This window comes from Oncorhynchus masou, chromosome 13 (assembly GCF_036934945.1).
Source record: "Oncorhynchus masou masou isolate Uvic2021 chromosome 13, UVic_Omas_1.1, whole genome shotgun sequence".
Taxonomy (NCBI): domain Eukaryota; kingdom Metazoa; phylum Chordata; class Actinopteri; order Salmoniformes; family Salmonidae; genus Oncorhynchus; species Oncorhynchus masou.
Window position 1 is genome coordinate 56,464,411 of NC_088224.1, and position 12,806 is coordinate 56,477,216.

General features: G+C 43.8%; 1 protein-coding gene across 1 annotated transcript; it reads left to right on the top strand.

Moving 5' to 3' along the window:
- Positions 1-1,932: 1,932 nt before the first annotated feature.
- On the top strand, positions 1,933-12,746 carry si:ch211-137a8.4 (retinitis pigmentosa 1-like 1 protein). Its single transcript, XM_064984363.1, has 3 exons — positions 1,933-2,076; positions 8,884-10,728; positions 12,221-12,746. The coding sequence occupies exons 2-3, from the start codon at positions 9,075-9,077 to the stop codon at positions 12,241-12,243; spliced, it is 1,677 nt and encodes a 558-aa protein (XP_064840435.1). The 5' UTR covers positions 1,933-2,076; positions 8,884-9,074; the 3' UTR covers positions 12,244-12,746.
- The last annotated feature ends 60 nt before the right edge of the window (positions 12,747-12,806 follow it).

The window sequence follows — 12,806 nt, forward strand, 5'->3', positions numbered from 1 at the left end:
CCAAAAACTAAAGCCATTACTTTGACACTGTTCAAAGCTCCCATTCCTTGTAGGTTGGTACTTAATTTGTACTGACTGTTATGGTGACAGGTAGCCTAGCGGTTAAGAGCTTTAGGCCAGTAACTGAAAGGTTGATGGTTCGAATCCCTGAGCTGACTAGGTGAAAAATCTGGTGTGCCATTGAGTGAGGCACTTAACCCTAATTACTCCTGTAAATCACTGGATAAGAGTTTCTGCTAAATGACTGGAATGTAGTGGTGCATCTGAATGGGTGTTATTTATGATCAAGCCCTTGAATGGAAAATATGTCATTACCCTACACACACGTCACCAGAGGCGGCAAGAGCCTCTCCAGGCACAGACAGCTTTCCCTCTGCCTGTCTGCGACATCCAAATGACATTGGGATTTGCTCACTCGGATAGCGGCTGAAAATAATGTATTCTCTGATTGGATCAGCCAGTGATGGAGGGAAAGGAACGATGAAATATTTCAGGCACGTTGGCTCCTACCTGCCTAAGCTGGTCAGAGGCATAGGAGAGCCAGCAGTTCTAGCCGGTGATCCCACACAAAAGACAAACATCCCACTCTGGAGATAAATGACCACCCCAAAAAGAACAGCTAACTGAGGGCTACTGGGAAGAGCCACTGTGTATTGTTGTTGAGGAAGCATAGATGGTAGCAACTCCACCTACTGTAACAGAGGCGCCATCCTCCACCCTACCAAGCCATGCCCACCAAATTATTTATTGTGCCAAACTTTGGTAACATTCTGAATTCCCGCTTCAGCTAATGTCTGCACCTTTCTTAAACCCTTTGATGCACCATGCAACATCCCATATAAGGAGAGGATTTCACATGGAGCCATGCATGACACAGGGCTAGCTCGGCTGCACCATGCCCCCTGTGCCCTTAGCAAGGCATCCATTTAATGGTTGACTCAAAGCCAGCAGTGTAGCCTAGCCTGCACAGATAGACACGCTGGCATCCCCCACCAGGAAATGAAGGCTCGGGGAACGAAAGAGACCAAGTCCTCGCAGATGTACTGTCTTATAAAATATGAATCACGCAGCGATGCTTTTCCAGTGCAGTGCACAATTTACTCTATCCAGGGGACAAATATTGTCCAATATGAAAACGGATAGGCACAGACAGATATGATGGCATCCATACAGACTGCCTGAGCCCACAGCACAATGTTCCACTGCATCCTCCCTCTGCCCTGGCGCCCCAGGCCCACTGATGGAATTTTTGTGATTGGCTATTTCTCTCCATACACCTTCATTTGTCTTCTGTGTTGCTGTCTCACTGTGTGGCAAGCAAATGGCCACTTTGCTCTCCAACATGGCTGAACAATGCTGATTGGTGAGGCGAAGGCGGATACATCATGTGGAATCAAGATATGGTTTCCAGAAGAAGAAAAATCATGTAATTAAAGGGCTTTTCCTCTGTATTTAATTGGTGGTGGACATTGTGATTGATAAAATTAATTTACTTTTCAGTGGACAGTTTATCCACTCCAGGTGTCAATTGTTCTTCATGTGCTTGAAGGGCCATTGTTCCCAAGTCACATGAGTTCAAGACTAAGATACAAAGCAACGGTTGGCTGCACACCAAAATTATGGGAATGGGAGCACATGGGAGGATAACCTGTCCTAAGATTACACGGTTTTGCGCTTTAAATCACACAATTTTACGCATATCAAATGCAAGTGGATCTTCGCTCTAAATGGGCAAATTACTGAGGGGAAACATCCGAACCGTACTCTAACTCTCTTGCCTAGTTAAATAAAGGTTAAATTACTAAAATTAACCCGCTTAGTAGTGGGGGTGGGGTGGGTGATCTCCATGGTTGCTAAGGGCAACTGGTTAGATAGATGGTCTGTATTTGCGGAGCCGCAGCTGCGCGTCTGTTAATACCAACGCGACCCTCACGTCCCCGCGCAATTCTCCACACTGGGTTGGCTGCTTCAAGGCATGAGGATGCGAGCAGGGATTTAGTTTGTGTCTTTTCCCGTCTGGAGCAGTTTATTACCTTTCTCCCGCACACAGAAACGGATTTAGCCACACGAAACAAGGTTTGCAGAGATTATTCGTTTTTTTCATTATAGCCTGTTTGTTAAATAAGCTATTAAATGCATATGATGATTAATTTATGTGATTTACATTTACCGTTTAATTAACCTTTATAGTCATACAATATGGCTATTGATGATGAAGATCTTGGATGGGCAGCAAAGCTTGGTTTTTGTTGAAGGATCTCAACGTTGAGGGACTATGAACAGGCTGTTGATGGGTGATACGTGCGCGCTCGGTGCATCTCAACTCTGGATAGCCTACGTAAATTAAATGTTTGTCTTTTTCTGGCATTGCTTTGGTTCGATAGACACTTGTTTGGGAAGACAATTGTGCGCTCCAAAACGTACTTTGGTGGCTGAGACCTGAGGCTCCTCATTAAATCAACTTCCACTCCCATTCGCCAGACTGCCTCCTTACACGTTATAATTTAAGGGCATTCAAGTGTGAATTTTAACGGGGCCAAGTAGGACCTTAATTACGTTTTACAAATGTGATCTCTCACGAGAGGGAAAACATTATAAGAGAATGTGTAGCCTAGTCTATGAGCTTCACAATAGACAAGCGCTGGATTTGTTGGGAATGTGGCGCTGTTGTTGTTTTTTTTTATCAGTGAGGATTTCATATTACTAATCACGCATGTGTTGATTCCAGGATTATATGAATGTAATATTGACTCATTCATCGAAAAGATGGCTACAACGCATTTTTTTCCCTCGACATGACTTTTGCCAGTGATGATAGCTGTCCCGCGTTATAACGCGTAAATGTTTCTCCGTAGGCCAGCCCATCTATTGTTCGGAATGCGTCTTGGCTACAACTAGGAAATAATTTCTGTTGTTGTGGTTAAATTAACGGGTTGAATTCCCTTACATAGGCAATAGCCCAAACATTTCTAGAGGAAAACATACATTTAAAATAATTCGGTAGACGTTTATTGTAGGCTAGCACAAAACTGGGCTTGTGTGGCTTTGTTACATTAGCAATGCAAATGAGTGTTTGAAAAGCACGGGCACCTGCTGTCTCAAGCATATGCATTGGCTTTTTCACCAGTGTGTCGTGAAAAACATTAGCGTGAGCAACAACAGTGGCATCGGCGGTTTGCTTTCAAAATAAAAGTCCCCCAATTGAAATGTGTACAAATAGTGGAATCCTGCCACAATTGGACTACATTCAACTAATATGCACTGTACAGCTTAATCTATGGATTGTGCAACCATGAAATGGGGTATCAGCATGCCCAGTGACACGCACAGAACATAACTCTGTAGATTTTACACAAATATTATCATCTTAGCTCTTATTGCGGGACTTTGACTGTAGAAAATCAACTCCCAACTTGGCTTGTATTGCGCAAAAGACGCTAATATGTATGTACTAAGACGCTAATATGTGTGTAAATTCTACAGATTTTTGTTCTGTGGGTGTCACTGAGTAGGCTGATAAATTTTATGGGTGCACAATCCATAGGTTAGGCCAGGGTTTCCCAAACTCGTTCCTCAGGATCCCACTGGGTGCACGTTTTAGTTTTTGCCCTAGTACAACACAGCTGATTCAACTAATCACGAAGCTTTGATAATTTGAATCAGCTGTCTAGTGTTAGGGCCAAAACCAAGATGTGCAACCTTTGGGTTACCAAGTTTGAGAAACGCTGGGTTAGGCTGTAGAGTGCAATATGAGTTTCAATATGTATGATAGACTAACTGGGGAGGTGCTTTTCCCCAGTCAATAAGAGCTAAGACGCTAATATTTGTGTAAACTCTACAGAGTTGTGTTCTGTGTCTGTGTCACTGGGTAGGCCGGTACCCAATTTAATGGGTTCAGAATCCATAGGTTGTGCAGTGCATATATAAATATCAGTGGTGGAAAAACTACAACATTTTCATACTTGAGTAAAATTTCTTATATCCTGAACAAAAATGTAAACGCAACATGCAACAATTTCGAGTGTTTTACTGAGTTACGGGGCTGGTGTGCCATGGTTTTAGGAGCAGGGTTTATTGTTTTGTTTCTTAGTTTTGTACTTAATGAGTAACCTTGGGTTATATTTAGCTTTTTTGCATTGTTTATGCTTGGGTTACTTTTAGCTTTTTTTGCATTGTTTATGCAAGTCAGTCAATTTAAATAAATTCATTAGGCCTTATCGTAAGGTTTTCACATGACTGGGAATACAGATATGCATCTGTTGGACGATGCCTTAAAAAAGGTAGGGGGTGTGGATAAAAATTGTGTGACCCCCATTTGCTTCATGCAGCGTGACACATTTGGCTGTACAAAGTAACTGGATATTGGCGGGAACTGGAACACGCTGTCGTACACGTTGATCCAGAGCATCCCAAACATGCTCAATGGGTGACATGTCTGGTGAGTATGCAGGCCATGGATGAACTGAGACATTTTCTGCTTCCAGGAATTGTGTACAGATTTTTGCGACATGGGGCCGTGCATTATCATGCTGAAACATAAGTTGATGGAGGCAGATGAATGAATGACAATGAGCCTCAGGATCTCGTCACGGTATCTCTGTGCATTCAAATTGCCATCGATAAAATGCAATTGTGTTTGTTGTCCTTAGCTTATGCATGCCATAACCCCACCGCCACCATGGGTCACTCTGTTCAAAATGTTGACATCAGAGAACCGCTCGTCCACACGAGTGCATACACTGTCTGCCATCTGCCCAGTACAGTTGAAAAGGTGAGCATTTCCCCATTGAAGTCGGCCCATTGAGCTTCCCTGAGACGGTTTCTGACAGATTGTGCAGAAATTCTTTGGTTGTGCAGACATACTGCAGTCAGCATGCCAATTGCACACTCCCTCAACTTGTGGCATTGTGTTGTGTGACAAAACTTCACATTTTAGAGTGGCCTTTTATTGTCCCCCAGCACAAGCTGCAGTTGTGTAATGATCATGCTGTTTAATCAGCTTCTTGATATATCACACCTGTCAGGTGGATAGATTATCTTGGCAAATGAGAAATGCTCACTAACAGGGATGTAGACAATCTATATAACGTAGGTAGATGACGTAATGACGCCACGGAAAATACAGTGTTACACAGAGCAAAGGCAGAAAATTACTAAGCGGACACTTCCAACAACTAGTCGAGCAGTCATTTGAAAGAGTAAAAAAACTCAAAGGTGAAATCCATTGTCAAGATGATGGCTTTTCATTGCCCTTGACAATCAACTGTTCTCTGTCGTGGATGATGTTGGCTTTCGCTGACTGGTCGAGTACCTCGAGCCCCAGTACACACTAACCAAGTAGGCGCTATTTTTCAGATGTTGCCCTACCGGAGTTACAGTATTGTTGAAATTAGAGGTCGACGATTATGATTTTTCACCGCCGATACAGATTATTGGAGGACCAAAAAATTAATCGGCCAATATATATATATGATAATAATAATAATGACAATTACAACAATACTGAATGAACACTTTTATTTTAACTTAATACATCAATAAAATCTATTTAGTCGCAGATAAATAATGAAACATGTTCAATTTGGTTTAAATAATGCAAAATAATTGCCATGTAAAAAGCTAACGTTTAAGTTCCTCGCTCAGAACATGAGAACATATGAAAGCTGGTGGTTCCTTTTAACACGAGTCTTCAATATTCCCTGGTAAGAGGTTGTAGTTATTATAGGAATTATAGGACTATTTCTCTCTACCATTTGTATTTCATATACCTTTGACTATTGGATGTTCTTATAGGCACTATAGTATTACCATTCTAATCTCAGGAGTTTATAGGCTTGGAGTCGTAAACAGCGCAATGCTTGAAGCACAGCGAAGAGCTACTGGTAAATGCAGGAAAGTGGTGTTTGAATGAATGCTTATGAGCCTGCTGCTGCCTACCATCGCTCAGTCAGACTGTTATATCCAATCATAGACCTAATTATAATATAACACACAGAAATACGAGCCTTCGGTCATTAATATGGTAAAATCCGGAGGCTATCATTTCGAAAACCAAACTTATATTCTTTCAGTGAAATACGGAACCGTTCCGTATTTTATCTAGCGGGTGGCATCCCTAAGTCTAAATATTGCTGTTACATTGTACAATCTTCAACGTTATGTCATAATTATGTACAATTCCGGCAAATTAATTACGGTCTTTGTTAGAAAGAAATGGTCTTCACACAGTTTGCAACGAGCCAGGCGGCCCAAAATGCTGCATATACCCAGACTCTGTTTGCACAGAACGCAAGAGAAGTGACACAATTTCCCTAGCTAAAAGAAATTAATGTTAGCAGGCAATATTAACTAAATATGCAGGTTTTAAAATATATATATGTGTATTGATTTTATAAAAGGCATTGATGTTTATGGTTACGATCACATTGGTGCAACGACAGTGCTTTTTTTCGCGAATGCGCTTGTTAAATCATCACCTGTTTGGCGAAATAGGCTGTGATTCGATAAATTAACAGGACAAGCTAGATAAACTACACATGGTTGATGATAGTACTAGTTCAACTAGTGATTATGTTAAGATTGATTGATTGTTTTTTATAAGTTAAGTTTAATGCTAGCTAGCAACTTACCTTGGCTCTTGCTGCACTCGTGTAAAAGGTAGTCAGCCTGCCATGCAGTCTCCTCTTGGAGTGCAATATAATCGGTGTCCAAAAATGCAGATTACTGATTGTTATGAAAACTTGAAATCGGCCCTAATTAATCGGCCATTCTGATTAAGTGGTCGACCTCTAGTTGAAATGCACATCTGTGAGCTACTTGACAAAAAAAACTATATTGGATATTGGTATCGGCCAAAAATCTAATATCGGTGCATCCCTAGTAAATAGTAAAGTACAAATACCCCAAAGCCTACATGGGGTGACAGGTGGCCTGGAGGTAGGAGTGTTTGGTCAGTAACCGAAAGGTTTCTGGATCGAATCCCCGAGCTGATAAGGTAAAATAAAAAATTATGTTGTTCTGCTCTTGAACAGGGCAGTTAACCCACTGTTCCCCAAGCTCCGTGGATGTCAATTTAAGGCAGCCCCTGCACCTCTCCGAGTCAGAGGACAGTCAAATGCATTGCCTACTTAGTTAGTTACACTATAAAGAAATCGCTCTGCCATTTCCTGGTTGCTGAAACTCTTAAGTTCACCTAATTTGAGTTTACGTGACAAAATGTAGAGAATCATTGTACCATCTGTGAAATATTTTTCCCATAACCTAAGCTATTTTTGTTTGAGCAAGTATGGTCTGGATCGGGGGGGTGGGGGGGGGGGTAAACTAATAATTGTCCTTTTGTTGACTTTATATAACAACATTCGCCCACAAAAATCTAGTCCAATTGTGGCATGATTCCACTATTTTGTTATCTATTTGCATTCGTTTCAATGGGGTACCTTTATTTTGAATGCGAACTGCCGAGGCCCCTATTGTTGCTCACACTGTTGTTCACGACCCCCCCCCCCCTCTCGGTCTCTCCCTCATTAAAATTATGTTCTATTTCTGCAGCGCATGATTGGAGCTCACAGCTAAACTCAATCGCTGGGGCATCTTAAACCCCCTCGCTCTCACTGCCGGTTTAACATAACAAAGGGGGAATAGAGTACTCGGATGAAAACCGGACAAAAAGGCTAAAGCGCGCGATTGTCCTTGTGGCAGGACGTGCAAGCGTGGTCTCCACTCCCTCCACAGACTCACATTTGCACGCAGTAGTAACCTAACTGGGAAATCAGATTAAAATGTGTTATTGGTATCGTGCTCCTTTCTCGAAATACAAGAAACTTGTATTACAATGTATGTTGCTGTATTCATTTTACGTCACATGCACCGTTTGAATCATCGAATATGCCAAAGTATGACGAGCCGATATCATAAGGTGCACCTCTGGTGTTTTAGATTGGAGAGAGAATTTATTTCACATTCTCAGATGGATGATTCGGAGAGAACGTGAAATCGGTAATAATCTATAAAGATAGCTTAACCATGGATGACATTGCTACGTTGCAAAATAACCCAATGCAGACTGGAAAACAAGGGCAGTGCTCCAAAACACAATATGAGATAAAGGGGTTGTCTGTGGGTGAAGAGATGTCTATTATAAGGGGGGTCGAGTCTATAGAAAATCATGGCCAGAGAAAATAGGGCATTTGTTCGTTTCTGTTTTGCCTATAACCTTGTAATGATGTTATGATGCATTTATAAACACTTTCCCAGATACATTTTTTTTTATCAAGGTGGCTTTTACTTTGGAAGCAGACATTTTGTCTTCAAGCAATAGATGTTTTAAAATTAGCTATGCCTTTTTCTTTGTCATTTTCCATTATGGAGATTTGCTGAAGAATTTAGATTTTCACTCGCCTCTGCTGTCATTGCATGTTATTGTTTAAGCATACTATCTAGAATGTCAGCTTGTTTTTCCTGGATACTAAAGCCCAGACATAAACCCTTCAAATGGTGCTGAATACTAAACAAAACCACTGATCCACTTTCTAAACAGCAATGCTCTCTAGCCTCTAGGTGACAGGAGTCAAACCCTTGTGGCAACATGAGATTATCTGGGGCATGTTATGCCCTGTGTTTATTCCCCTCTGAGTGCTCTGGGCCATACATGTCATTTCCACATTCTTCAAATTACCCATCACCTCTCACGTATAATTTGTCACGTTACATTATGTTGGTTTGTGGTTGGATGCATTGGCTTTAAATCCTTTTGAGCAGAGCTTTGCTGTTGTAGAGATGCAGTGTGTATTGCATCTGCTCTGTCTGGAGTACCCTAGACTAAGTAATGGACTGTCTGTGTTGTTGATTTATACATTGAATCCTTTCTCATTTCATTTCCACCAGGTTCGTGGCCCCCATTCTCACCACGGAATATGATGCAGAGGTCCTCCTCTCCAAAGGGAAGTTGGATGGGTATACTGCCATACGTGTCAGCTCGTGATCAATGAACTCAGTCCATTCAAGCACAAACGGAACTAACCTGAACTACTGAAGAAAAAGAGGGGATATAACGGCACAGACACCTTTTTGCGGATATGGCGGCGACAGATGCATGTGCAGCACCTGTACAGGAAGATGGCACCACCACCACCGAGACCAAAACAGAGGTGGAGCCCACAAACTCCGACACTGTCACAGAGGCTGTCACGTCTCCACCCGAAGAGGTACAACCTGCCGGAGAGACCACAGAGAGCACAGAGCAGCCGGCCGATGGCAAAGCTAAACAGGCATCTGAGAATATTTTCTCTTCCTTCCTGAATAAGAGTGGACTGGGAAAAGTCATGGGAGGGAAGAAGAAGAAGGAGCAGAGCACTGAGGCTGTGGAGGCTAATGGAGAGGGCAACACAGAGCAGAAAAAGGCCTCTGCCCAAGCAGAAGAGCCGGCAGCCAATGGCACAGAGGCAGTGGCAGAGGACCAGACCAATGAGAAAGTGCCGGAGAACCAGGTGAAGGTCCGATCCAAATCCTTGGACAGGTTAGAGGACCCTGAGGCCCTCAATGCCACAGTGGACACATTGGAAGATGCCCCGGCAGCAGAAGAGTCAGAGAAGCCTGCCTCTAGTGCAGCGACCAAACACATGAAACGCTGGCATTCCTTCAAGAAGCTTATGGCCCAGAAGAGTCACAAGAAGAGCACAGAAGAGTCTAAGGACGCTGAGGGCAGCGAGGGTGCATCTGGGGGCACACATGGTGACACAAGTACACTGGACTCCAAGGCTTCAGAATCCAGTGGCCAGAAACGGTGGAAACTGAAAAGGTCATGGACATTCCAGGGGCTGAAGAGAGACCCGTCAGTCGTAGGCATCAGCAAAGCTGATAAGAGCGAGAAGGCGGAAGGGGAGGAAAACCCCACAGAGAACGATGAAGCGGCTGCACCTGAAACAGACGAAGTCAAGGCACAGGTAGACGGCGAAACACAGGAGAAGACCAACACAGACGGAGAGGAGGAAAAAGGAGCCACCGCCGCCCCACACAAATCAATGAACCAACACGCAGATGAGATCTGGACCTCCTTCAAGAAACGCGTGATCCCCAAGTCCAAGCGGTCAGCAGACACGGTGGCTGCCAGTGGGGAGGAGGAAGGTGCTGCCGCATCTGAACTGGCCGAGCAGACGGAAGAGGCAGGCAAAGAGCAGGCCAAGTCGGCCAAGACCAAGCGTACACACTTCAACCGTGCCGTTTCGCTGAAAAACTTCATCATGAGAAAGGGGAAAAGCACCAGCGTGGACCAGGGAGATGGAGCTCCGAAAGAGGGTGAGGAGGCAGAAGACGGAGAGGCGAAGAACACAGAGGGTGCGGCTGCCCCAGCTGGCACGTCTGACAGCCGGCAGGGAGAAGCAGACGCTGCCCAGGGCGAGAGCAACGACAAAGGAGAGGTTCAGGTGGTCAATGAGCACACAGCCGCCGACGGAGAGGCAAAGGAGCCCACAACGAGCACACTGTCTGGTCCTGAGCCAGAGAAGGCAAACTCAGCTAAGCCCGCCGCACCAGCAGAGCCTGTGGCAGAGGTGAAAATCAACGGTGAGAATGGGTGCTCGAACGGCACGCCCGAAGAAGACGCCATACACAATCATGAAACGACCCCGAAGAAAGACGGACCAACAGACGAGGCCAAACAAGAAAACACAAACTCCATGAAGGACGCAAAGATGCTGAACCTCGGTACAGGAAATGCAGTTGCCCAAATTGGTGAGTTTGCAGTAGAAATAGACTCTGGTGATGGTGACCTCCAGCAAAATAGAGAGAACATGATGACACAGGCCAAATTAGAACTAGGGACTAGCTTTGAGAGGGGGTGGGGATTCCTCAAAATGGAGGGTCCCATTCTGAGTCAGGAGAGGCCAACGCTGAGCCACATGACCAAGAGGAAGCGCGGAAGAGGATGTTCTATGAGGCTGCTGCATCCACCGTACATACAATTATGTCAGCTGCCACTGGACAGTTAAAAAATGAGAAGAACTTTCTGGACAATGGTCAAAATGGTCTCAGGCTCCTGGGTGGCGCAGTGGTTAAGGGCGCTGTACTGCAGCGCCAGCTGTGCCACCAGAGACTCTGGGTTCGCGCCCAGGCTCTGTCGTAACCGGCCGCGACCGGGAGGTCTGTGGGGCGACGCACAATTGGCCTAGTGTCGTCCGGGTTAGGGAGGGTTTGGCTGGTAGGGAAATCCTTGTCTCGTGTGGTGGGCTGGGCGCAGCGTCTGCGTGCTACCCAAGGTTGCCAGGTGCACACGGTGTTTCCTCCGACACACTGGTGCGGCTGGCTTCCGGGTTGGATCGCGCTGTGTTAAGAAGCAGTGCGTCTTGGTTGGTTTGTGTATTGGAGGACACATGACTTTCAACCTTCGTCTCTCCCGAGCACGTACGGGAGTTGTAGCGATGAGACAATATAGTAGCTCCTAAACAATTGGGGAGAAAAAAAGGGGTAAAATTTAAATAAATAAGTGTTCTCATTGTGCCAATAGTGGGAACACTTTTGACCGTTGTCCAGAAAGTTCTTTTCATTTTCCAACTGTTCAAGAAAAGGTCATGTGATATTGACCTCAGTTTTTGTCATTGAGCGTTTACAAATATGGTGCTGGGTGAAGCTTTAAGTGGAAGCGTAGTGTAGTTACGTGATACTGGAAGCCGTTCACCTACTTCAATGCAACACTTTGAAATCCCTTTAAGGACACTGCAGTAGGTAACATGAAGCATGTAAATAGTCAGGGAAAGAACCACTGGACCAAACGGTTACTCACAGGTATCCATGTCACAGCACACAGACAGGTCACTGTGTATAACAGGGCCACTTCATTATTGTAGGGAAAGAGGCTCAAAGGACATCAATAACGTTTAGTCAATCAAAGGATTAGTAGTTAAATCAAAGTGTCACTTGGGCTGTCTAGGAACAAGATTAAGCACCTTTCTCCCTGGGGTACCAGTTTATCGATGAAAGTAGTTTTTCCTGCATGTTCAATTCACAGTTTTCAGTCAGGGGCCATGTCTACAATATTGTGATTCAAGGAGTAAGTCGAATGTGCTGTGAATCTGTCCAATAGTCTTTGAGTGATACTAACACTTCACAAAGATCGAAGACTATCAGTCAGCACCATGTATGCTACTGATTCAAATGTTTTCTATGAATGTTCTGATTTAAATGTATATTTTAATACATTTCATTTTTTTCTGTTATCATTCACCAGAGAAAAAGGTGGGAAACGTGTGACGACACACAGAGGATTAGATCTGCATGGGATTCGTTCAGCAAGGAGCTTTGACCCCCAACGGAGTAATCACATGTTCTTCGCCACGATTCTTCATGGTGAGAGCGATGCAATCCATATAGATGAAAAAAATACTCAAAAGCAATAAATCAGTCATCAATCAGTGCAGTTCTTGCTTACCATTCCATGATCAATGTAAATGTTTTGCTTGTCCTCTACTAGTGAGATTTTATATTGTCAGCAGAAGGGAAGACATTCCATCCTTGTCAAATGTTAATCTCTATGATCTCTCATTCCAGGATCAAAAATACTTAGTTTTATATCAATTGCCATTTTTGTTTGTAGTTTTGTCAATAGATATTTCAAAGTGCACATTTGAAATGATTGCCCTAAAGACTGCCCCCCCCCCACCCCCAATGTGGATTCCTTAATTAAGTAATGTGTTTTAATCTCTTTCTGTGTTGTTTTTAGACTGTTGTGTACATGAATAAACCACCATAAAATATGAAGTCTATGGGTTTTTTTTCTAAACACATCTTCTCACTGTAATGCAGATTGATCTGCC